Genomic DNA, 27,668 nt, shown 5'->3' with positions numbered 1-27,668 from the left:
ACATTCATCAATTCAAAAAGAAATATCATACCATTAGCAGTCATTCATTATGCCTCCCTATCCTAGCCTTAGCAATCACTAATCTACTTTTGGTCTCTATGGATTTACTTATTCTGGACATTCCATGTAGTGTATTCCATGTATTTTGTTTGGCTTCTTAGCATGCTGTTTTCAAAGTTCATCCATGTCACAGTATGTATCAATACTTCTATCTTTTTACAGCTGAATAATATTCCATTGTAAATACAGTTGGCCCTTGAATAACATAGGGTTTAGGGCCACCAAACCCCCTGCACGAACGTCTGTGTATAACTTTTGGCTTCCCCAGATCTGCTAAGTTCTGCTCCTCAGTATCCATGCACTGGTTACAGGACATTCCCCAGTCCCAACTGCAGCTACCAAAATCCACAGATGCTCAAGTCCCTTATATAAAAAGGCAAAGTTCAATGCATACAGTTGGCTTCCGCATCCACATACTACCAACTGTGGATCGAAAACAGTACAGGGTATTGATTGAAAAAAATCTGCAAATAAATGAACACACACATTTCAACCCAAGTTGTTCAAGTCACCTCCTACTGTGTGTGGCCTGGTCCCTAATTGGGGACCCAATGTAAATAATAGTACGAAGGCTAGGAATAAGGAAATTAAAGTGTACTGTCTTAAGCTACTTTGGCTATATGTAAAGTGGTATACTACTATCTAAGGTTTCAGTGTGATTAATTAAAGAAGTATATAGTTTTAATTTGCATTTCTCTTATAGTTAGTGATCTTGAGCATCTTTTCATATGTCTATTGGCCACCTGTATTTCCTCTTTGGAGGAAATATTTTAATTGGATTGGATTGTTTTTTGTTGTTGAGTTTTATAAGTTCTTTATACATTTTGGATATTAACCCCTTATCAGATGTATCATTAGCGAATATCTTCTCCCAGTCGATTGTCTTTTGTTTTGTTGATGTTTTCCTTTGCTATACAAAAACTTTTTAGTTTTATGTAGTCCCATTTAAAACCACAATGAGATATCATCTCACACCTGTCAGAATGGCTATCGTCAATAGATCAAAAAACAAGAGTTGGTGAGGATGCAGAGAGAAAGAGAACCCTCATACATTGTTGATGAGATTGCAAATTGGTACAGCCTCTATGGAAAACAGTATGGAGGTTTCTCAAAAAATTAAAAATGGATATACCTTTTGACCTAGCAATTGTACTTCTGGGTTATTTATCCAAAGAAAACCAAAACAATAATTTATAAAGATCAAGGCACTCCAATATTCATGGCAGCACAATTTTCAATAGCCAAGATATGGAAGCAACCTAAATGCCCATCAACAGATGATTGGATAAAGAAATTACGGTTCATATGTACAACGGAATATTACTCAGCCATTTAAAAAAAAATGAAATCCTACCATTTGCAATGACATGGATGGATGTAGAGGTTATTATGCTGAAATAAGTCAGACAGAGAAAGATAAATATCATATGATTTCGCTTACATGCGGAATCTAAGGAACAAAAAGAACAAACTCATCAAAAACAGACTCACAAATATAGTGGACAATTTGGCGACAGACAGAGGGGAAGGGGGTTTGGGGGTTGGAAGAATGGGGTGAAGAGTTAAAGAAGTACAAATCAGTAGTTGATAGCTGGTCATCGGGATGGGAAGCATGGCAGAGGGGAATGCACTTAGCATTAATATGATGGTTAGGTGTAGGGCCAGGGGAGGAAGGGAGAAATTGAGGGGACCGTTTTATGAACTATATAGATATCTAACTGATGTACTGTATATCTGAAAATAATTTAAATAAATTTAAGAAAAAGATGTATATAGTAAACCTTATAAGCCAACAATAGACAAAATGAATAAAACGTACCCAATTAATAAAAAATGTAAAATAGAAGAGGTATCCATGAGATAATACTGAAATAAATTTTTTAAATGCATAGAGGAGAAAGCTCTTCTTTATAAAAAGCCAGCTAATGTAAAAACAAGGAGAAATTTTTTTAAATCACCATTTACAACAACTATAGAAATAATTCTTTCCAGTAGGAATTATGAATAAATGTTAAAACTAGTACATAATAGTTTCAAAACAGGATATACACAAAGTATCTCCCCATACGATTATTAATTACAAAGTGAAAAAGTAACTTTTCAGTGAGAAACCGCATAGATACCACTTGAAACAAGTAACCAAAGTTAACATCACCAGTACTAGGCCACATAATATCATCACCTCTCTCCTGATATGCACTGGGACATACAACATCCCTTTGGTGACATTCCTGCCCAAAGTATCTAACTTGAATTTAATAATGGGAACATCAGACATACCCAAAGAAAGGGACAATGCAAAATAACTGGTTTGTACTTCTGAAAAATGTCAATGGCATGAAATACTAAGACAGACACAAAACAGTTCCCAATTAAAACGACATGACAATTGAATGTAAGGTGACAACTGAAATGTAAGAAGGCATGATGCTGGCTTTTCTGTTGCTGTTAAAAAGACATTGGGACAATTGGCAAAATCTGAGTATCTCATATCTGGATCGTGGTAATTCAAGAGAATAAAGAATGGCTTTGTTTTCAAAGAGAGGATATAAAGGAGGAGGGGAGAGAGGGAAAGAAGAAAAATGAAAAAGGGAGAAAAATGAAAAAGGGTGTGAGGAAGATGGAGAGGGAGAGAGGGAGAACTAAGAAAGAGAGAGAGGGGGAAAAATAGGAGGAGAAAGTAGAAAAGGAGGAGGAAAGGAGAGGGACGGTGAGAGCCAAGAATGAAGAAAATGCAGGAAAATGTTAATGCTTGCAGAATTTGGGTGAAGGATATTGTGTAGCAAAGAACTTGCTTCACCCAAAGAGAAAAAAACTGCCTTTGCGTTAAGCTTCTTGAAGGCAATCTATGTTATACCTGATAGGAATATCTTTGTTTAGGGCAGGAACTGGCTACACTAAAAAGGACAAGCCATGTGATTTAGGATAGGGGCTTTAGGTCATGTGGTTATCAGTCCATCTAGGCAATCAATTGACCATACCTTGATATTGAAGACATGATAAAAATTCTGGACACTGAAGCTCAAGGGACCTTCTAAGATTGGCAATCTGCATACTGATGCCAGAATAGTAATGTGTCCTAAGGATAACAGAAGCGTTGTGTTTAAACCCTCACAGATGTTGCCCTATGTATTTCTTCCCAATTAAAACGACATGTATCCTTTCCCCGTAATACTCTGAATGTGAATATAATAGGTTTCAGTGAGTTCTTGGAGTTTTTAGTGAATTTTGAACCTGAGGGTGTTTGGGGAACCCTCCAACCCCAATCCCCAATATACACACCACCTCCAAACCTGCAGTTGATGTCAGAAGTTAGAATGGTCTTGTGTGGGCTCTTCTAACTTTGTAGTTGGTCCCTAACTCCTTGCAATTGGGGTAAGAAGTTTTGGGCACACTTGGCATTCTGGACAACAGTGCTCTCAACCCCACAGTTTGGCTAAATCTGGGTGGGCAAGAGAGATACTTTTCTTTCATTTTTCCTGTAATAAATTTTCATAATGAATATTTCAATTAACGTCAATTTTACATAACTGAAATTATATAAAAATAAAATTTGACAGAAAAAATATAGAAAAAACAAAATTTGCATTCAACACAGCAAAACTAATTTTCTTTCTGCATAACCTATTGAATTCCATTGCTCTAGTTATCTGAATTCTTAAGTTCTAGAAAGAGAGAAATGACTCTCCAGAGCTTGTGAATTCCTGCTAATCAGAAGGCTTTCTCTGCCATTGACAGCATCAATGCATAGAAAACATGGAACTTACTTTTATTTAACCATGAGGTTGTAATTTCTCCAGAGCAGCAAAAGTAAAACATTTAAAGATTTTTAAGTCTTGTTTTCCTTTTAACTAATAGTACTATGATGTATATAGTCCTTTCTTCAGTGAGTCATCTCATAACCTTTCTAAGCTATCAGCTGAAATGCTTTCAATCATACCTCCTTCAGAATTTGTTCTTATAAATTCCCATTATAATTCCTCAAAAAAATGTTTCTATAAGACCACACAGCCAAGTAATTAGATGTTACACATTCTTAATTTAATAGAAATATTTACATGAAGTGAAATATAAAACCAATTTTTGTTTCTGTTGATACATTTAAACATGCATGTTGCCTAAATAACTGAAACATAATTCAGAAATCCAAAACTGTCCTGGAAAACTAAACCAGTCAAAAAGTGTATGATCACAAATAATTAAAACTATAATAAAAATTAATACTGATTTGTATAATTTATTTTCTTGTATACCCATAAGAAACATTACTATTTTAATCTTAGTTTTGCTAACAAGAATAACTTTTAACAAAGTTGACCTATTTTAAATAGCTACAATTTCCTCATATTTTCCATTATTTTAAATATATTTTGACATTTATTTTCAAGGCAAAGAAACATAGACCTAAACCAGTGAAATGTACTTCATGATAAACACAAATGAAAAAATCTGAGTTATAATCTTAAAATTCTTTTATAAAGAGAATAGTCGGCCTATTTTTAAAAATCAGTTTAAGTATGTAATTGACTTGTGGAAGGCTTATATAACTTGAACATACTTAAAAAAGAGAAATAAAGCCAACATTATTTCTATACCTCCTCCAAAGAGATTTATTCAAATATAAGTTTAAATAATAAGTTGGTTTAAAAAAAAAAAAGCACTTTTAAATGGAAAAGTTCATAAAAAGAGGTATTAATCAATCATCAAATGTAATTTTTTTCCCCTGAAACACAGCAATTTTAGATTGCTGTTCTTTTCGCCTCCTGCTTGCTTCCCATGAAGGATGAAGAGGAAGCAGTGACTGCTGTTTTGCATTTTCAGGTCCTTTTTGTGAACTCTTGATAAATTGATTCTTGAGCTGAGGTTCATTCTGCTGAAAACCTGGGAGGAGAAAGCAAAAATCAGGAAAACTAACTATACACCCAAACAGCATACAAAGAAATATATTTCATTTCCTCAAATAAGTATTACTGAGGAAATTTAGTTTTAAATGAAATACCTAACAATTTAAACTCTAAGTCCAACAGGGAACAGTCTGAAGTTGAAATGTATATAATGAGCAGTCAATTTTGGGAAACGTGCTTTCTAATCCCTGTAAATAGATGTTTATTGCATGCTAATATATGCTGTACCGTCTTATTTACATTAATAGTAAAAAAGGAAAAGGAAACAATTCAGACAATGTGGAAGGCCAAAAAAAGAGAGTCATTATTACAAGGTAAATTACTAAACCTACTCAAATATAAGACAAAGTTCTGTTTTAGTCATACAGTTATCCACCAGATATGAGGGTGGCAACTTGTATTCTAATCTTTATAGCCTTTTATATATTATGAGGCACTTCAATTACATTACTTGGAACCACAAAGTACTGTTTGAGGGAGACACACTAGCTGAAAAGACATGAATAAATGCATGTTTATAGAATCAGAAAGAAAAAGGGAGGCAAACAATTTAATATAAATTTATTAAGCTGTCCTAAGAGCGCATAATTTCTCCACTGCCAGTTAGACCTCATTGTCAAAGGCCTTTTAAAGATCTCCTTTAAAAGCAAATGACACGATGTTACACAAACAAGTGTACACAGTTTGGGATACCACTGCCAGAACATCACTGTACATAGATTTAATTGTCTCATATCCTGTACAAATCACATGTGCTCTAGAAAACCATGTTATAGTACTTAAAAGGTGGCGCTAATGATGAAGAATTAAGAGTTTAATTGTTAAATGAAACTGTTTCATGAAAACTGAGATTTAAATAAGGCAATATTTCTGAACTAATATATATTTTTTATAATTAAGTTAATTTGTATGTGTAAATAAATTGATAAATATTATAAATATATAAGCTAAGCAAAAACAAACAAAAAACTCTTACATGGGTCTCCTCATTGGGAAAATGTGGGCGGGCCTTACATTTAGAGTTATTCTATGTAAACGAGGCAGATTGCCAAGGTTTTGTTGAACGTACTTTTCTTTTCCTTCAGGGTACAAAACCGGAATGTATTTCCCATCATGCTACAGTTAGATGAGGTCATGTAACTGAGTTAGAGCCAATGCAAGGTGAACAAAAGGTCTAACTATAAAACCTCACGCTCAAGCCTCTATTCTCTCTCTTTTCCCAATGTGTCAAGAGAACTCCTAGAGGCACACTATGGGGAAGAATACAAGGAGCAGAGAGACTGTGATAAATAAGAAATAAATCACTAAGATTTGGTAGTTATTTGTTACAGTCTCCTATGCATAATGCTGAAAGTGCTACTGTGAAGTGGAGTACAGCCACTGAAATAACAAAAATTTGGCACTGGCTTAGCAGTTCAGCAATAGGTGGTAAGGAAATAGGTATCTAAGGCTGGAAAGTCAGCATCCTGTGTCCTAAAGAAAAAGGTAAAACTGTTGCAGTGAAAACTTGGGAAACGGGCTACACATCTATGGAGTTTGTAGCACTAGGATAAGTGGTTGGAAGGGATGAAAAGATTAGTGTAATGGTGGCTCTTTGGCAATTTACTACGAAAGAAAGGAAAAGAAAGGAAAGGAAAAGAAAAAGGAAAGGAAAGGAAAGGAAAAAGGAAAGGAAAAAGGAAAGGAAAGGAAAAGAAAGGAAAGGAAAGGAAAGGAAAGGAAGAAAGAAAGAAAGAAAGAAAGAAAAAAAGAAGAGTTCGGTAAAGAATCAGTCAGCTCACAGGCAGAAACTAAGGGAACAGAGTCCAGATATTTGGGAACTTAAGGTTTACAAAAGCCTTTGAACTACAAACAGTAAGAGATAAACCAAAAAATTTAAGCAGTAAAGGCCCAGAGAGATTGAGCCCTGACACAGAAGTAAGAGTAAAAGTATGGCCTTCCCAACCAAATCTGAGAGTTCCAATATAGTCAACACTGAATGATGGCGGGGATGGCAAAAAAAAACCCACAAACAAGGCAAGTTTGAGAATTAGCTCTAGGAAAGTTTTGGTGTAGTGACTAGCTCATGGATGGACTGACTGGAAACAAAGAGGTCAGAAATCCCCTAACTTTTTGAGGGAATTGTATTGTAAAAGAAATCACACGCCTGGGCTAGAAAAAATCTGACTATTAAGACTTTAAACCGTCTTTAGGATCATATATTTTTACCAGTCACTTGGGGCAACCCCCAAAGGAGAGCATACTAAATGTCTACTTCAGATGTGGCCATGGTACAAAGACCCTCCAAGAACACAGGGACCATGAAGAACAAGTTCCTCTCAGATCCTTCACAATTTTCGCTCAGATAGAGGACACGTTCTGTGCCTCCCAGTTTTCATTTAACTAATTGAGAGTTTTTATTGTAGTTACTCTGCCTCTGCTTTGTCACTAAGTATTTGGTATGTAGTTTGTCTTTTTAGTGCATAGGCCAGCCAACTTTGAGCAGCCAGATCCATGAGCTCTGATGGAAAGCACCGTATCATCACTGAGTGATTTGGGCTTTGAGCTAGATGCAGTGACTGAATGGAACTTCTGGGTGGCTTCGTTAGGAAAGAGTTAAGTGTGTTCTATGTGTGGGACGGAAAGTGAAATAGGCTCTGGTCATCAAAAAGATGGTCATACTGTGTTCAAGAAATTCCACTTTTTTTGTCCTCCTAGCCACACAGTCTGCATTTCATAGCCCCTTGGGCTAGATGGGTTCGTGTAATTGAATTGTGGCTAATGAATGTGAGAACTGATTCCTGCCACTTTCAGGCCTGATCCATGAAAACCTCCTGCAAACTTCTCCATGTACTTTATTCCTTTCTGTCGGTCAAATGAAGACTACCTGGTAACTAGAGGAGGAAGGAGTCAAAAGAACAAGCTAGATCCTTGAATGACTATGTGAAACAGCCCCTCTGCTGATTCAGTGGACTGTGAAGTGAATGAAAAATAAATTTTTGTTTTAAATCAGTGAGAGTTTGGAATATGTACAGAACTCAGCCTACCTAAATATATTAAACTTCATTTGTTATGAATTAATCTGAAAATACTTTGATTTTCCTCTTAATGCAGAGAGGAACAATATATTAATGGCATGACACTAAGATATAACTTATATAATAGTTTACTTAAAGACTGTATTGAATTAGTTCAAGGTAAATTAAACAGACCCAATATTTCCCAATAACTTTTGTCTATATCTTTCCCACTGGCAAGACATAGAGGGAAAAAAAAATTTAAATTAAGAAATATGCTGATAATTATAAGATGCTCTGTTTTCATTTCTGTGAGTATATAATTCATTCATGTTATTAAGCAACCAGAATTTTTCATCCTTCCGCTTTGGCAAAGTATTACTTAATTGCATATGGAGGTCAGGCAGCCATTAATACATACCTGTGGTGTTGCTTTTCGGAGCCTGTTCTTTGTAATTTCTAAAAGAAAAAACCATTAGGACTTTAAAAAGATAAATAAACTCTCTGACTTAAGAAGATAACATAATAAAATTGATGATAAAACTCATTCAATAAACTATAGTACTCCCTCATCCTACCAGCAATCTATAAAGAAATGATCAAAACTCCAGGTTTTAGCTATATCAAAAGTTTGTTAGACTCCAATGTTATTACAGAAAGGTGGGAATTTTCTTCTCATTACCCTCATAAGGACTTCTAGTCACAAAATATCCTATCTTGGTTACCTTGTGTCTACTCTTGAGGACTAGATAAAGAATTTCAAAAATCTTCTTGTGGGGGGAATGAAACGTGATGAAAATTAAGATTTATATTTTGTGGGAGAGGGAAGGAATAGTAGAGCATTATTTTCAAGTGAGAAAAAAAATGTTACCTTTTTAGGCAGGTTTGAGAGATAGAAGTAATATTTTAATTATTTTCAAGGCTCCAAAGATGTTTGTGTGTCTTTTCCATAGTCTTCTTTTGAAAATTTCAACATGACATTTTTCTATTCTATTAAAAATGATCTCTGACATATAAATATATAGAAAAAGTTTACTGAATAGCTGTTACTGAAGAAATTAACTAACCACGTGTGAAGATATCCCCTACCAGATTAAAAATAAAAATGAAAATAAACTTATTAATTTATAACAGAACAGCTGTGAAAAGTGGAGTTATCATTAGGGATAGACAGCAGCACCACCAAATATAAAGCAGTGTGGAGAAATGCAGTGGTAAGGCCAGCAGCTGTATATGCTAAAAAAGGAATACATAATAAAATGACTGATATTTCCAATTATGGTTCTGGGTTAACAAGAAAAAAAAAATATTCTTTTCAGAAAGTTCTGTTTAAAGAGTGAAATATGTGAGATATTTTCAAAAGTTTTTCATCAAAAATGAACTCAAAATTTCAAAAGTTTAATAATGGAAGGAACAAACAAATTAGGTAGACAAATTATTTGGCTACAACATCTTGTTTCTCGTAAAGCTGGATAACTGTGTCATTGCCATATGTGTGTCTGCATATGTTACCCCAATATAAGGCTGGAGAGGTCTGAGACTAAACACAAGATGTATTCTGTATAAACTAGAATTTTGTATGGGAGATAGTCTCTTCTCTCATTAGAATGTGTAAATATTGCATATCCTTAACAAAAAAAAAGAATAATTATTCTAGAATAGAAAAAATACTCTTACCTTCTAGAGCTTTTAGATCCAGATAAAGAATGGAAAAACACTGATTCAAACTTCCTTGCTTCTGTACTTGACTTGTTCTTGTCATTTCTTATGCCCTGATGCGTTTCAAGTATACCTTCTTCAGGAAACATTTTTTGGGAGGATTTTTGTTCTAAAACTGAGGAATGGTAACTATTTTCCTTCTTTCGTGTCCGTCTGACTTTTCCAATGAAGAAATCATCACCACTATCACTATCTTCAGACATGGAAGACTGTTTATAAAACCTTTCTTCTGTGCTATCATCAAAATACTCCTTCTCTTCTTCATGTAATTCTTCTCCATCACTATTACTATCAAGTGAGCTATCAGACTCTTTCTCTTTTTTGGTTTGACGTAATGTTTTCATTTTTGGATCAGCAGGTGTCTTCTGGGGTTCAGAGAGAACTACAGAATTCTTTTCAGAAGGCTTTGATAGAGAATTTGGAATATTTACTGCTTTGGGTCCATGTTCCAGCTTTGCTATTTTTTCTTTTGAATTACTTATTGGTTTCTTTGACAATATTTTGGCTTCTTTGTCTTTTTGCTTATTGATAATACTTCCTTCATGATGTAATTTAATGGGATCATCATTTGAATATGAAGTGTCCTTGGAATGATTTTCTTCTGAAGCCTTCTCTGATGATTTAACTTTAGAATCATTTTGTCTTGCATCTTTAAAGGCTTTGACAGCAGCTGCAAGAGAAATAGCACGTGACTTGTTTCAACATTGAAACAAACAAAATATCACTTTCAGTACAGTATTTTTAAATTATTTGGAAAAACTTAGGACAATTTAAACATTATATTAAATATAGTCATGCAGCACATGAAGACGTTTCCATGAACAATAGACCACATATATGATGGTGGTCCCATAAGATTATAACGAAGCCTTGGTGTGTAGTAGGCTATATCATCCAAGTTTATATAAGTGCCCTCTATGATTTTCACACAATGACAAAATTGCCTAATGATGCATTTCTCAGAAAATATCTCTGTCATTAAATAACACGAGTGAATGTATAATGAATGAGTCTGAATTCAAAGAAATCTACTGACATTTTAAAATCCAAACTTATAAGAAAGGCTCAGAAATATCTATTTAAAATCTAAAATTAAAAAAAATATATCATTTCATGTCTTAGAGTTATGAAGAATAAAAACTTCACTGAATGCAAATAAATAAAAATATTTCTTTAATTTCTGTAGGAATATCTTGATACAATTGTAGAGCATCATAAATTGGCTTTCAGATTTAAATATTTTTTAATTTGTGACAAAAGTACATAATCTTTTAATATATTTTATAACATATTTACACATAAATGAAAATTATGTGACTAAGTACTGGCAACGTCTAAATAATATATCAAATATTAGAAAATAAATTGTATTCAACAGTAATACAAATATATTACTTATAAATATATGAAAATATTATATATTATATAAAAATACATGAATATATATTATGTATATTCACATATTAAAATTTAGGAAAAAAAATACAGATTTAGTTTTTCTTCAGACACCAGATACCCTCCATATTTTTAGGTACCTTTTCACATTTGGAAATATTTGAAAGAAATATTTATAATATAAAAGATTATCAAAAGTAAAAAGAAGCAAAAACAGAAATAAATCAATAGCCATTTATTCAAATGATATACCCAAACTCATTTAAGTACATTTCTTAAAAATTATGAAATTCATACCTTTTAGCACATCTATTTTTTTCTTCAGAAGTGGGTGCATTGCTAATCTGGCAACTGCTCTTTCATCTGCAGTTGAATCAGGCTGCAAATTGAAATAATATACACATGGGAATAAAAACAATGTGGCAATATTAAGAAGTGAATAAAATAGAATATGTCATAATTTTTGAAAATCAGAATCAGGGAACAGCAATTTGTTAATATTCTCACTAGATAAGTCACCTGTATAATCCATGCTAAAGATAAATAAAATTCACAGGGAAAAAAAATACTATTGCCCTTGAACTATTATAATTATCATGTAATCAATAAATATTCTTTGAGTACTTAATATCTTTCCAAAATTGTGGTAGGCACCATTTGTGACATTAAAAAACAAAGTTCCTGTTTTTAAAGAGCTTAAAACATCAAGTTAAGACCAAATATAAAAGAATCAAATAACGTATAGCATTAAGCTGGTGATATAACTTATGACTACTATAATGTTTGAAGTTCCATTTAAGAGACCTGGAAATTATCTAATTCTATATATTTACATTTTCAATGTCTAGTATTACTAGTGCATTCTCATAACTTTCCGCCACAGTGCCTAACTTACAGTCAGCACTTTATATATATCTGATAATAACTCAATGGGTACAGATTATACATAATATTTAATGTATTTATGAATTTAGAAAATCCATAATTCAGACTAATTGCTTTAAATATCATCTGTAGGCAAGCTGACAACTTTCAAATTCTATCGCCAGCTCTAACTTGAGCTACAGACTCATTACCCAACCTCCTATTTGATGTTAAAAGATACCTCTGATTTTCTTCTCAAACCTACTTCTATTATAGTCTTTCCTGTCTTATTGTATAGAATTTCAATTTTCTGGTGGCTTGAGCCTAAAACTCTAATGATTCTTCCATCATATTTCTCCTTCCTTTACAATTAATCCTTCAGCAAATCCTGTGATTCCATCTACAAAATATATTCAACCAGTCACTTCTCACCATCTCTACTCTTAACTATCTTTGACCAAATCACTAACATTTCTCACTTGGACCAATGTGATAAGCTCATACCTGGTCACTCTCCTTTGCATCTTGGTCACTCAGATCCAATTTTCCATACAGCAGTCATAGTGAGCTTTTAAAATGTAATCAGGGCCCCTATCTGTTCTTTTTTAAGCTTTACTGACTTCTGATACTTGGGCCATTCCACTGCAAGCCCTTCTCTACTTCCAAATATACACATGGCTGAACATCTCATCGTATTCAGGTCTCTGCTCAAATGTTATCTAAACTAACACAACACGTTCCATCACTCCTTATTTACTTCATCATCTAACGTCGCATGGTAGTGCAGATATTTCCATATCTGTAAGGCAGGGACTTTGTCTCCCTCATTGTTATAGCCCCAGTGCCTACAATAGTAACTGGTGATAATTATCATTCTATAAACATTCTATAAAGCAAGTAAATAAATTTCACTAGTGTGTGAAAGTAGAGCCACTAGCTTCAAACGACTTTATTTTAAATTTATTCTTTATTGTAAATAGTCCAATACAAGGCTTTTTCCCTCCTTCCAGTGAGGGAAAAACTTATGAGTACCCAAGTAAAAGGAAGATGATGGCAGTTTGAAATTTATTCTGTTGGAAGGACTGATCTAGGCAATGTCACCCGGAATAACACCTTTAAATTATACCTGGTGTAAATCCTGTGCCAGGACCACCTACTGTCTCATTACCTTCTGTACTGGGTTGAATATTATCTCCCTAAAATTCATGTCCAACTAGAAACTCAGAATGTGACCTTACTTAGAAACCGATCTTTGCAGATATAATTAAGAGGAGATCATACTGGATTAGGGTGGACCCTAAAACTAATATGACTGGTGTCCTTTTAAAGAGGACATTTGCATACAGAGGCACAGAGAGAGAAGAAGGCTGAGGCAGTGATTAGTTATCCTGCCACAGCCAAGGAAGGACTAGGGACACCAGAGGATGGAAGAAGCAAGAAAGGGTTCTTTCCTAGAACCTTCTAAGGAAACACAACCCTAATGACACCTTGATTTCAGATTTCTAGCCTCATGAAACATGAGAAACTAAACTGTTGTTGTTTTAAACCACCCAGTTTATAGTACTTTGTTACAACAGCCGTAGGGAAACTAATATACCCTGATTCTGACTCTTACACATCATCTTTGTTCAACTTTCTCCAAGAAATGTAGTCCATTTGGAGACCATTCATTACATAAAGTATTAAATGAATTTTCTACTTCTTCAATCCCTTGCTGAGTTTCCTGATGTAATAGAGGACTTCTTACCCGTTTTATCTACCTTGAAGAGATATGACAGAATCTGGGAAGGAAGCCTATTGCTGGTATCCTGAGTCAGTCAGTAACAAGCTGGGCTGCTGCTGAAGGTATGGGTCAAATATGCTTACTTGAGTTTTATAGAAAGCATATTAAAAGCTGTAGCACAGAACTCCCAATGAAAGACGTGATTTTTTCAGGCTGAAAAAGTTTAACACGATATATATAAAAATAGAGAGTGACATCAGAATATTGGGGTTTATAAGCATTTAGAGAAAAAAACCCCAACAAATCACTGCCCCACCCAAAAAATCAAATCACTAAAAAAAAGAGAAAAATCAGGAATCAGAATCAAAGGTCAAAAGGCAACAGAGCAATGTTTCTAAATTTCTGAAGGAAAATGATTTTCAAAATGGTAAGAATAAATATACTTTCAGACATGCAAGGTTTAAAAAAGTTTACATCCCTTGAACCTTTCTCGCAAGAAGCTACTGGCTCCACAAAAATGAAGGAGGATACAAAAAATGAAGAAGGCCTGGGATATAAAAAACAAGAGATACAGGCAAAAGCAATCCCCAGGATAGTGACAGGAGATTTAGATTTAGAATACCTGGTGTATTAAATAAGTTTAGAGGAGATTTCAGTAACTGATGATAAGTTTGGTGTTATACTAGAGAGAAGATAAAAAACAAAATAAACATAACAATTATAAACTATAGGAAACAGAAATATTATGTAGAAAAAGAAAAATAATAATCATGCATTACATGACTCAAAGTCAAAATAACATCAGGAAATGTTCATCTAATCTAAATTTGGCCTACGTATGTATATTAGGAGGATAGAAGGGTATATATATGACATGGAGATCTAAATACTTATAGATGACAGCAAGAAGTCAACAGCTAATGCTTAAAGTGTATTGATACACAGACTGATGTGGGATAAATTCCACAGAATCAACTAAAGTTCATAGAGAAGAACTAATAGAGAACTGTTGTTTTCACAAAAGATTATGTAGAAATTAGTATTTGATTCTCAAAACCGGTGCTTAGCAAACTGGCCGATGGGCCAGTTCTCACCTGCTGCCCGTTTTTTAAAATAAAAGTTTATGGAAACACAGTCAAATTTGTTCATTTACATACTATCTATGACTGCACCATGTCACAGTGGCAGAATTGAGTAGTTGTGACATATTGCATGGCTTGCAAAGCCTAAAATATTTACTATCTGGTCCCCTTACAGAAAAGGGTGTGGCATCTGCTCCAAGTTATACTCAAGTAGAATCCTTAGTGGTGGTAAAACTAAAAAATTAGAAAAAAGAAAAACTTTTAGCAGGCTCATGACATTTAAAAGTTAAATTCAAAATAAAAACATCATCACCACAGATTTTTGTTGACAAATTAAGGCAACAAGTTATAGCACCAAATGCATTAAAAGTGCTTCCTGAATGGTGACATAATTCGAGATTCTGGCTTAGTAGAAACAATTTGGTAATTACTGCAAAGGCAATAGTTTAATCCTCAGGACAATTCACAGAACATTTATATGTAAAGACAACAAAAATAGCGAGTCTGACAACTATTATACACGCTCCAGGAACCTGCCTTTCCCTCAGGGGAAAAAAAAGACATTGCAGCAGCAGCTCTTTACCTTTAAATTGCTCTTTTCAGTCTATTTTCTGTAGCAACTAAAAATTCACTTCCAAGATAATCCCCAATATATGAACATCTGTATTTGTATAACAGAAATATCAGAAAGTAACTACTCTCATCACATTAATTTCACATTTTTAGATAAGAAAGTCTGGGAATCCTAAATAGATTTTGATAAAATATATTCATGTATAATTGTTCAAAACATGTCTACTATTGTTCTTGAATCTCTGTTTGGCAATTTGCTAAAAGCTTTGATGAACTAGGTGTTTTTCTTTCCATAGTTAGCTATATTTTCCCATCTTAGTTATAAAAAGTTTTAGAAGAGCAGTGGTAATATCTGTATATCTAGTGTTGACTCTAGGTAAATACTGTTTCAAGACCCACTTTATCATTGAGTTTATTTACTAAAGTTATTTCTCTATCCTGGAAAATATACCAGAGTGACTTAATTATTCAATTTCGGTAAATTCTATTTATGAAAAACTAGAATAAGTTTCAAATTGTACAATTATGTATTAATCTAATAAATGAATTTGTTATTCTTATTTGTTATATTTGTTCCTCTATAACTGTATTTTATGTTCCAGCCTTTGTGGAGGACTGATTTGGGGGAACATACCAGCTTAGTAAGAAGTGAGACTGATTTGAAAAGGGCTGTTCATTGCTTAATTCCAGGGTTGTACTCGCACTCTAGTTGTCAGTTCTGCGGTATATATAGCCTATGCGGCCATATGTAACAGCAGAGCATTCAAATGACATAAAGGCTTGAGATAGGAAACTGGCTAGGTATTCTTGAAATCAAGTCAAGTCTGTTAGTATAATTGTTAGATAACACCTTTGGTCTGTGTTCCCTTTACCTCATGTTAAAATTTGAATTTAAAAAATTAAATGAATGATTTCTAATTGCTTTCTGAAAAATAAAATTAAAGGAAGGTTAAATTGGACATTTTTACTTAGGAGAAATTTTTAAAAGTTTACTTAAATGATTGCTGTAATTTATAGAATTTGATCATTTTGAACTAAGACTTTCTTTAAATCAAACATTTTAGCAACTACATGTACCAAAGTCAGGTTTCTGAATTCAGTCTAGTATGAGAATATTTGTTGAGAAACTAGTTTTCTTCTAAACTATTTGAGATAACTTTCTCTTATTTTGTGACCTAACTCCAAGTCACTCTTAAACCGTTTTTGGAAAGAAATTAAATATAAATATAAAAAAGAAGCTTGTGAAACAAGTGGGCTCAACCTTTGGTAGTAGTGTTGGGTCTCTGCTGCTATTTCCTTAAGTGCAGGAACTCACAAGAATTAGTAGTGCAGTCCCTGCCATGAAAGACTTCAATTCCTTTATCTCTCCATATTAATCTACTGTCTGTCTTTCTTCTACCCTCTTTATATCTATTTATAGCTTGTATCTGCATAAACAGGGCATTATGTGAAGGCTTGGTCTTACAAATAAAGACAAAAACACCATCTTTTGAAGCTCATGACCTTGCTCTAATTTAAAAGGTTAAGACGAATGCAGAAATAACTATTCCAAGGCAGAATGTGATAAACTTCGTAAGAGACAGAAAATGCTATGAAGGTTTATAGAAAAAATTCAAATACAGTATGCCATACATCTTAAATTTAAATAAATTTATTTTGAAGCTTAAAAGCCTAAGTAGTCTCTGTGAGAAAAGTTTTAACACCTGCATTAAAGTCTTCTCAATATTGAGGAGTAAGAAAGAAGCCACAGCTTTCCTTATTTAAAGCTGACACAATGTTTGCCATGGAAAGTTCTCAGGAAACTGTGGCTTAACACACCTTCAGTTTCTTCCATTTCAAATAAATTAAATAAAAAAGGGAAAACACCTCATCTTTTAATGGAAAAATTTTTTATTTTGGCATATGGTTATTTACTGTGAACACAAAGCATTTGGTATTGAATTTTGAAAAGAATTTTGAGAATGTACATGTGACTATAAACAACGGTCTACAAATGAAAAAGCTCTGTTACATGAAATGTTCATTCCTTTGAAATGATGCCTAAAACGAACTGGCTCTAAATGAACTGGTAAAGGTAGAATGCGAGTAGCAGTACTTTTGATATTAAGTGTACTTAATTTCAATTCTAAGTTTTACCTAAAGATATAAATCAACATGCTAATATTTGTACTTATTAAAAACATTTAGAGACATAATTGGAAACAGTCCGTTCAGCTGGATCTGAAAAATTGTGGCAAACTAAGGCTTAGAGTTCACATTTAAATGGGCAGGAGACCATTATATATACACTGAACTCATTTACATAATTCCTATGACCTTGTGATTCTAAAGTGCAGTCTTATATATATGGAACCGGATTCCATCCTTTTGTCCTAAACTTTCATTTTATAGACAGAGACCTAGATTTAGACCTTGGACCTGTCATTTCCTACAGGTACATATACTGTCTCATTTGTTAAATGGGGTAATCACCATCTTCCCTGAGAAAGCTAACATATATACAGCACTAAATGAGTCAGGCAACTGTAGATGTTAACAAATTTGCTTCCTCTCACCCTACAGTTGTTTAATGTAACTGTCTTTTATTTTCTACTGGATTACATATTCCTTTAGAACATATTCTGTGTCTCCTAGTCCCTTCATAGCTTCCACAGTGCCTAGCTGATTGCTATGTATGCAACAGATATTTTGAATTGAGATGCTCCTGAAATTCTGGCAACAGCAGTCTGGAAATGTCAGTGTTTCTGTCCCTAAACTCTCTAGCTTTAAACTCCCATCATATACATATTAACTGGTTACTTATTAACTCTTCTACTCTCTTTCTGAATTTGAAAGATAAATACACTATCACTATTGCTATATATACACGTGCACACATACACACATGAATACTTTCTATAAGAGATCATTGTTATAAGATCAATTAAGATAAGAATGTATAATTGTTCAAGCTGTAAGATGTTACACAAATTAGTTTATTGTGTTCTATTCTGATGGTCAGATAACCTCAAATGTGCGCAGCTCTGTGTAATAGACTTATTTCATATTTGGTCATCTTCCAGTCAGCTCCCTTCCTATGGCAAACTAAAGAATAACAGTCCTCTCTTTACAACATTCAGCTGCTTACCTCATTTTTGTTTTAGAGGTTTAATTTATTACCAGATTTTGATATGAAAGAACCTGAACCCAATGGAAAGATATCACAAATGAAATAAAATAGTAACAAAACAGTTTAAATCCATCAAGAACTTAGATGAAACAGAACTATTTTCCCTTCCTCCCTCTCTACCTCTTTTACTTCCTTTCTTCGGAGGAAGGTACAAAAGAGCAGAAAATTAATCAGGTTTCACAAAGTGTTGCAAATGGAAAATGATACCCTAAAATTTTACACATATTACACATATATTTTACACATATTACACATATATTTTACACATATCACACATATATTTACTAATATTAACCTTCCAAAGTGAAAATCTGGCTGAGAAATTTAAAAAGAAAAGACACAGGATATTTTATTTTGGATATTTCCAAGTTCAAGTTATGTAATAAATATTGCCAAGTTTTACTGTTAGGGTTTAAAGGAAAACAATATTATTAGAGAACCAAAAATAAACTGCTTTTTACTCTCACCACAAATTAAATGTTAATGAAATACTTTTTAGAATTTAGTAACCAGAAAGTTCAAAAAATATTACAAAAAATATTCTTGTAAAAATCTTAAACTTCTAATTTTTTAAACTCCCAGAGAAAACAGAAATATATTCTGCCATATTTTTATACATTTACCACTATCCTATTTAACATGTCAATATTTTGTGTGAGATATGGATAAAACCACAAGTTTAAAACTATAATACTAGTTCTTTCCTCTCATTATGAAACTTATGAAATAATATTTACTGTAAAAGTGTAGCAGTATAAGATAAAGACACTATTGTAAAATCGTGCTCATGACTCTGGTATTGCTTTTCTGACAAGGACAGTAATGGCAACAACAAATCCTCTCACCCCTCAAGCAAAAACCTTTCATATTCGGGCCTTCTTAAAATAAAATGCTTTAACATTTAACATGTCTAACTAGTATCAATTAACTGTAGAGAAGTAAGTGCTAGTCTACATAAATATAGAATAAGAGTATTTTTTTCCTTAAGCTGGAATCGGCAACTTGACACTTATAGCTGAAGATTCCAACATACCTCTTTTGGTAATCAATAAAACAAGTAGGCAGAAAATCAGTAAAGATAGAAACCACATGAACACCATCATCAACTAATTTAATCTAATGACATTTATAGGGCTCTGATCCCAAAAGAATACATATTGTTTTCAAGTGCACATAAAATAGTTATCAAGACAAGCCATACTCTGGACCATAACACAAATAAAGTTAAAAGAATAAAAATCATAAGAAGTATGCTCATGGATCATAAAGAAAACTAAAGTAACTAAAAGATACCCGGAAAACCTCCTAACTGCTCAGAAATTAAAAATATAATTCTAATTAAACTATAGGTCAAAGATAAAGTTTCAAAGGAAACTCAAAACATTTTGAACTAAAAGAAAATGAAAATATAACTTATTAAATGTACGGGAGCTAAAGTAGGGCTTAGAGGGAAATTTATAGCATTAGATGCTTACGTTAGAAAAAGTAATATAAGCTCCCACATTAAGAAACTAGAAAAAGAGCAAAGTAAACACAAATGCAAGAAAGAAGTAATAAAGATGAGAGTAAATGTCAATGAAACTGAAGACAGAAAAGCAATAGAGAAAAATCTATCTAAAATCTATTCTCAGGTGGAACTGTCTTATGTAGGCATTAACAAAGTGGGCGGAAATGCAACAGGCAAATAGAAAGAAACAGGAGAGGCAAATCCAAGGAATTGAATCCAAGGATTCAAGCTGTGCCACATAATAGTGGTATATAGTCTTAATCGGTTACTTCATTCTTTTAGTTTCCTCATTTGTTAAAAGAAAAAAGGGTAAAAATAATCTCTCACAGAGTAAATATAGGGATTAAATGAGATAGTCATAGAAATTATTTGGAAAGAGTAAAGATTCTTTGTTCTAATTAGTAAGATCACTAATTGTTAACTATCACATAAATGTCACACTAAATATAAAATGCCTTTAAGAACCTTGAAGGTGTGATAACACAGCAAAGTAAATTTCATAAATTAACATAAATTTTTTTTTAGTGGCAATATGAAGCTCAAGTGAGAAAAATCATTATATACTAATAGTAGCTGGCTTCTTTATAAGTTTTCTTATCAAGAAAAGCAGTGATGAGAAAAAGTCAGTCGAAAATATAAATAAGAAACTTTTCCTAAAAAAATACAATCCACTGCAGATATACCTTTTTGCAGATTTTTTCAAAATTGATATCATCACCAAGAGCAGATTTAGTTATTACATCAGGTTTCAATTCCTGTAAAAAAATTAAAAAAAAAAAAATTAGTTATGAATCTAAACTATTAAGTTACATTCCTTCCCATGTTTTGCTTTTAATAAATTTGAAATTAAATAAACTCTTAATTTTTAGAAGAGAATAACTCCTATCACACAGTAAGAAATTATCATGCTATGAAAAAAAAGCCATAGAAAAATGTTTTAAGAGCTAATCCCCCGAAGACAATTATATTCAGATTCCATAGAGGCCAGAAAATTCAATGCACTATAAATCTCCAGAATACTAAAAACATTTCTTTAATAAAAATAAGATTAAAATAATTCATAACGTTAATTTAAGACTTCTTAAATTTAAAGAGATTTTTACTTATTTTAATGACATTATAAGACACTGATAATTTCATCATAGAGAAATGTAGAGATTTAGAGAAATATTTAACTTTAACTTTTAAACAAATATAAACTACAAGATATTTTTATATTATGCAAGGAATTAATCCACATTTATTTTAGAAAATTAAAAAAAAACACACAGAAAAGCAGAGAGAAAAATAAGAAAATGGCAATGTTTACATGGTTATTTTATCACACACCCTTCTTCATGTTTAAGAGAATTTTAGTTTGATATTCATTTCACTAAGGGAAATTAGTGAACGGATGAATAGATGGATGATTTTAAGATCATACAAAAATGAATTTTTTCTATATTAACAGTTATCAGGTTTTCCTAATGTACGTGAATATATATACAGAGTTTCAACAATTCCAGCTTTCTGGCTAACTATTCAGAAGTAGAAGTATACTCTAACCAGCTTGGTCCTTCAAGTACATGGGAAGGAAGCAAGCAAGCTTGAATAAAGTCAGGCAATGAGCCATCCAGTCAAAAAGAAATGGCCTGAGGAACTACATGAAATAGTCAGGGAATAATTTATATTAACCTTTGTCTTCCATTTCTTTCAATGAAAAATGGAATGAAGAGCCTAGAGTGCAAGTTCTTCAAGGGTGAGAACAGCATTTTATTCAGCTTTGACTATTAGTTCCTAGTACAATGTCACATTTGTTAAACAGAATTGGACTATTTCTTGGTAAGAAAACAGAAAATCTAAAGACGTCAGTAAAGTCTCATCAATATAAAAGTCAAATTCAAGATTTTTCAAAGAAATTTTAGTTGCCAATGTGGGCTTTTTGTTTTAGAGAAGCAAAACTAAAGAGAACAAATAAATACTGGAAAAAACAGCCAGGACTAGTACAGTGCTGCAAAGTACAACTTTATTACATTAATATAATTTTTATTTATAATGGAGGAAGGCAAAACACTACTTAAAGACTCACTGAAATATAGATACTATATTGTGAATGGCTAGAAACTATGTTAGCTAATAAGCCAATCAATGCCAGCTAAAAGATTAAGACTGCTCTGAGAAAAGATTTCATGCCAACTGGAAAACTAAGATCCATTTCTAGACCCAGCAATGCACATTTAAATAGCAGCTATGTGCCTATTCCAAAGAAATTTACATGTATATAGTGTTGAAAAGTCATTTGGTCCCTTTCTGCACCACACTTAATCATAGTTAATAAAATATCAATTAAAAATGTGAAAGAAAAACAGTGCAGTTTATATGGCAATTTTACATTATGCCATTTCTTGTGTATGGAATTAATTCTAAGTAAAATGACTAACGGGAGAGGAAAACTAAGCTTTTTTATACAAAACTAATTCCAATGCATTTTTTTTTCAGATAAAAGTATTTCTCTTAAATTTTAGAATGGTTTTTCTTTCTTTAAATTAAATATAACCATTGCAAATATTCTGCAATTTTGAATACAAAATAAAATGCATTATTCCATATGGTAATTTGCAAATTTTATAGCAAAGTCATACATTATGAACTTGGGAGAAAAAAAAAACCTAAACTTCTATTAAAAAAATGTTTTTGAACATTTTAAATCAAAGAAATTTTAAATATGACTCAAACACATTAAGTGGCTAAAAAGAAAAAAAAAGACATGTAGATACAAATAGAATTATTCTCAACTAGAAAACCATGAACCAGAGTTCTGGTCAAGTTGGTGTAGTATGTAAACGTTATGCTTGCTGCATCTCATAACCATATCAAAATTACAACTAAACTACAGAACAGCCACCATTGATCATTTGGGAGTCGTGTGAACTCTAGCTGAACAAAAGTCCTACAACTAGGGACACATATAAGAGGCCAATTCTGGACTGGTAGGAGAAGGCAGAAATGCCAGGTTGGCCCCACTCCTGTGTGTGGCGGTTGAGAATTGGAAGAAATATCTCAGCTGTGGAGGTCCCCCTGGAGGTGTGAGGGGTCCCGGCCCCACACCAGGCTCCCTAGCCCGGAGCTCCAGTGCCAGGAACAGAAGTCCCCACAATTTCTGGCTGTGAAAAACAGTGGAGTCTGTGGCTAAGACGGAGCACTACAGGAGCTGAGACTCCTCTTAAAGGGTCCGCGCACAGACTTACTCAGAGACTGACTCACTCGCTCTGAGCTCTAGCTCTGGGGCAGCTGCTCGAAAGGCACTAGGAACATACAAGGAGGAAACGAATTATCTGGCTTCAGGGCGAGGGCTGGAGGGCAGCTTTCTCCCATACACAAGTGTTGGCAGAGGGCACTGTTCTTTTGTTGAGCTCTCCCCATTTTGGCTCGCAGACCCAGTGGCCACCAAATCTGTTGGATCTCCAGCGTAGCTAACACTGGTTGCCCCAACCTGTTGAGTCTCTGAGACCCTGCCCCTCCGAAATTGCAAGCCTGCCCTAGCTGCTTCCAGTGGATTTTCCATACAAACGGCTTGCCTGGGTTCATGCTGTGCATTTTCCTAAAATCTCTTAACGGTTCACAAAACCTAAATAAGCAGCATCTGGTCTCAGCATGCCCTGTACCTCTTGCTGAGCAGCCCTAGGCCCAGCACTAGCAGCAGCAGGCCTCACTTTGTGACTTGGCCTCTCAAGGCACTTCCAAGCTCACTGTGGGTAGTAGCCGTCTGTGGATTGCTTGGTGGCTCATGCTATGTAGCCCTGGGCAGGGAACAGGCTGCAGGTGAACTTGGCTTACGGCAAGGCCCCTCCCAGGAGGCCCTGGTCTGCATGCCCAATGGCTGGCTTCTAGCACCACCTGGGATCACATCTGAGGACGACACACCCAAAGGGCAGACAGGGCAGGCACCAGAGCCCTGCTAAAGTGAATCTTGCTCTATAGGATCATTCCTACATGACTGCTCCTCCACTGGTCACTGCCAGTCCTCACAACCAATCAGCTCGAGGGTCAATCCCTTCCACTGATGAGCAAACAGAAACCAAGACTCGACTACAACAGGAGGACACACACAACCCATACAAGGGACATACCTGGAACACCCAGCTTAGGTGACCAGGTAGGTAAGACTGTGTCACTGAGCCCCAGAGCACACCTAGTACATAAAGTGACTCTACTAAGACCAGGAGACATAGAGGCCCTACCCAATACATAGAAACAAACACAAATTGGCAGCCAAACTGAGAAGACAAAGAAACATGTCCCAAACAAAAGAACAGAACAAAATTCCAGAAAAAGAACTCAACAAAATAGAGACAAGCAACCTACTAGATGCAGAGTTCAAAGCACGTTTTATAAGGATGCTCAACGAACTTAGAGAAAGAGTAGAGGAACTTAGTGAAAACTTTAACAAAGAGATAGAAAACATAAAAGTGTAGATAAAAAACATAAACAGGAATCAGTCGGAAATAAATAATACAATAACTGAAATGAAAAATTCCTTGGAAGAAATTAACCATTGCTTAGATGAAGCAGGGAATCAAATCAGCAATTTAGAAGGTTAAGGTAGCAGAAAACACCTAATAAGAATAGCAACAAGAAAAAAGAATCCAAAAAAATTAGGATAGTTTAAGAGGCCTCTGGGACATCAAGCATACCAACATTAGCATTACAAGGATACCAGGAGAAGAAAGAGAGTAAGGAATTGAAAACTTATTTAAAGAAATAATGACTGAAAATTTCCTTAATCCGGTGAAGGAAATAAGACATACAAGCCCAAGAAGTGCAGAGTCCCAAAAAAGTCTCAAACCCAACGAGGCCCACACCAAGACATATCACAATCAAAATGCAAAACGATAAAGACAAAGAGAGACTCTTAAAAGCAGCAAGAGAAAAGCAGTTAATTACCTATAAGGGAGCTCCTATAAGACTATCAGCTGATTTCTCAACAGAAACTTTGCAGGCCAGAAGAGATAAGCAGGAAATATTTACATGGAAAAGTGAAAATCAGTAATATAAGCTTCCACATTAAGAAACTAGAAAAAGAGCAAACTAAACACAAGCCAGGATCTATAACCAAGATTACTCTACCCAGCAAAGCTATCATTCAGAATCAAAGGATAAATAAAAAACTTCCCAGAAAAGAAAAAGCTAAAGGAGTTCATCACCACCAAGACAATGTTATAGGAGATGTTGGAGGTACTTCTTTAAAAAGAAGAGGAAAAAAGGAAAAAAAGGAAAAAATATGGATAATAAAATGGCAATAACTACATATCTTGCAACCACTACTTTAAACGTAAATGGATTAAATGTTCCAATCAAAAGATAAGGTGGCTAAATAGATATGGAAACAAGACTCATATAAGCTACCTACACGAGACTCACATCAGATTGAAAGACACACACAGACTGAAAGTAAAGGGGTGAAAAAAGATGTTACATGAAAATGGAAACCAAAAAAAGCTGGGGTAGCAATAATTGTAATAGCAAACAAAATACACTTTAAAACAAAGACTATAACAAGAGACAAAGAAGGACCCAGTCATTCTACTTTTCAGTATTTATTTGAAGAAACCCAAAACACTACTTTGAGGGGACATGTGAATCCCTATGTTCATTGCAGTATTATTTATAATAACCAAGATATTGAGGCCATCTGGGTGTCCATCAATAAATGAATGGATACAGAAGAGGTGCTATAAATACACAATGGAATATTACTCAGCCATTAAAAGAACAAAATCTTACCATTTGCAACAACATGGATAGACCTAGAGGGTATTGTGCTGAGTGGAGTAAGTCAGACAGAGAAAGACAAATGCCACATATGGACTCTAGAGAACAAGACAAACAAACAACAAAAAGAAGCTCATAGAAACAGAGAGCATTTTGACGGTTGTCAGATTGGGTGGTGGGAGGATAGGAAGTGGAGAGAGGATTAAGACTACAAATTGGTAGTTATAGAACACTCATGGGGATGTAGAATATAATATGGAGAATATAGTCAGTGGTATCAGATGGGTACTGTATTTATCAGGATGATCACTCAAGTTATATAAATGTCTAATTGTTGTGTTGTATGTCAACTGTTACTGAAAAAAATATAAAAATAAAAAAATGCAACAATGATATGCCAAAAACCATGAATCAAGGATAAACAAAAATGAAGAAGATACCACAGTTATATAACAGGTGTAAATATGGAACACTGCACTATAAATTAAACAGGTAAAACGAGCAATTTACTGAACTGTACAAAAATGATGCAAAGGTTTTTCATTAAAAATGTTTAAATTTATCACCAATGCATGGGAAATTAAAAATATCAGTAATTTGCTAATAAATGCAAACTAAATTTAGCATCTGTAACTAGGCTGAATTAAGTAGTTTCCTTTCCTTGGATTTCCTTAAAATGATTCAATTCTGAAAATTTTAATCTTCTCATTTGGGAGCTTATTCATCAGTGAGCAGGGCTCTGTGCTGACTTGTATAAGTCACATATTCTTTTATTTTTAGACATTTGATCCAGTGTTATTTTCTAGCATCAATTTATTTACGCTTTCAAATAGAATTATCCAAAGACAAAATAAAGCCTTAAATTCTTTACAATATTTATGCTAGAAGTTATTAATCTATTAATAAAACATTAGAATTATAAGGGACTTCAGTTATTCATAATTCTACACTTGTGCAGAAGAGTTAACTCAGCAGGCCTGCATTGCTCAAATTTTGTGCATTCCTGGAAAAGGCTTATCTTCAGGCCTGGCCCTTGGCCAGCTCCTGAGAGATGAGCTTTGAGCCCTTGCGCCAGAGAGTACCAATCTGACAAGATAGTTTATGCTAACAATGTGATTTATGGTGGCCACTTCTTTGCTTTGGGAGGCTGGTGAGTGAGTAGCTGAAGTCATTCATGTAGGTGATTCGTGCCTATGTGACTGGCTCCCAATCAAAATCCTGGACATCAAGGTTCAAGTGTTTCCTTGGATGGCAATGCTTTGTAAGTTGTCACACTTCATTGCCAGGAGTGTGTCCATGTAACTATACTGGGAGAAGACACCACATGCTTATGCTTAGTTTCTCCTGGACTTCTCCCATGTGCCTTTTCCTTTTGCTGATTTTAATCTGTATCCTTAAATAGTAATAAACTGTTACTGTGAATATAAAAAACTTTGAATCCTGTGAATCCCTCTAATGAATCACTAAGCTTCCAGGTGATCTTGAGGACCCCTGACCCACTCAATTTTATAGAAGAGAAAATGATAACCTAAGAAAGTTTTTAAGAGACTCATTCGAGGTATTGTAACGAAGTTAAGGACTAGAATCCCCACATTTTGCTTTTTGCCATATCTTCTCATCAGTCAGTGGTGATAAATTAGAAATTGTTTTAATTCCTTCCTAATCATATTAAACTAACATTGCTCAAGTCATCCACAAATAACCAGATCCACGAGAACATCCCAGTTCCCTTAATTTACACTGTCAGATGCTACTGCATATTTTATTTTAAATAGCAAATTTAACTGGAATTAGGTAATCCCAATTTAGGGTTTTTGGCTATCTTCTTGTTTTTCTTCTCTCCAGAGGCTTTTGTTTGAACAATCAAATACAGCAGTCCCCCTTATCCAATGAAGATACACTCTAAGATCCCCTAGAGGATGCCG

General features: G+C 34.0%; 1 protein-coding gene across 3 annotated transcripts in view; it reads right to left on the bottom strand.

Moving 5' to 3' along the window:
• Positions 1 to 4,079: 4,079 nt before the first annotated feature.
• Positions 4,080 to 27,668, bottom strand: part of SRFBP1 (serum response factor binding protein 1) — a 56,207-nt gene continuing 32,618 nt past the window's right edge. For 2 of the 3 annotated variants that reach the window (XM_039848529.1, XM_039848531.1), the window contains 5 exons: positions 20,676 to 20,747; positions 11,372 to 11,453; positions 9,638 to 10,349; positions 8,382 to 8,419; positions 4,080 to 4,941 (listed from right to left, as the gene is read on the bottom strand). In XM_039848529.1, coding sequence (XP_039704463.1) covers positions 4,757 to 4,941; positions 8,382 to 8,419; positions 9,638 to 10,349; positions 11,372 to 11,453; positions 20,676 to 20,747 — 1,089 coding nt within the window. In that variant the 3' untranslated portion in view covers positions 4,080 to 4,756. The remainder of the gene's footprint in view (positions 4,942 to 8,381; positions 8,420 to 9,637; positions 10,350 to 11,371; positions 11,454 to 20,675; positions 20,748 to 27,668) is intronic. The other variant, XM_039848530.1, reaches the window with a different exon arrangement.

The sequence above is a fragment of the Pteropus medius genome, unplaced genomic scaffold (genome assembly GCF_902729225.1).
Source record: "Pteropus medius unplaced genomic scaffold, Ma_sr-lr_union100, whole genome shotgun sequence".
NCBI lineage: Eukaryota > Metazoa > Chordata > Mammalia > Chiroptera > Pteropodidae > Pteropus > Pteropus medius.
Note: the sequence above shows the minus strand (reverse complement) of the source record. Positions and strands in the feature narration are given on the sequence as shown.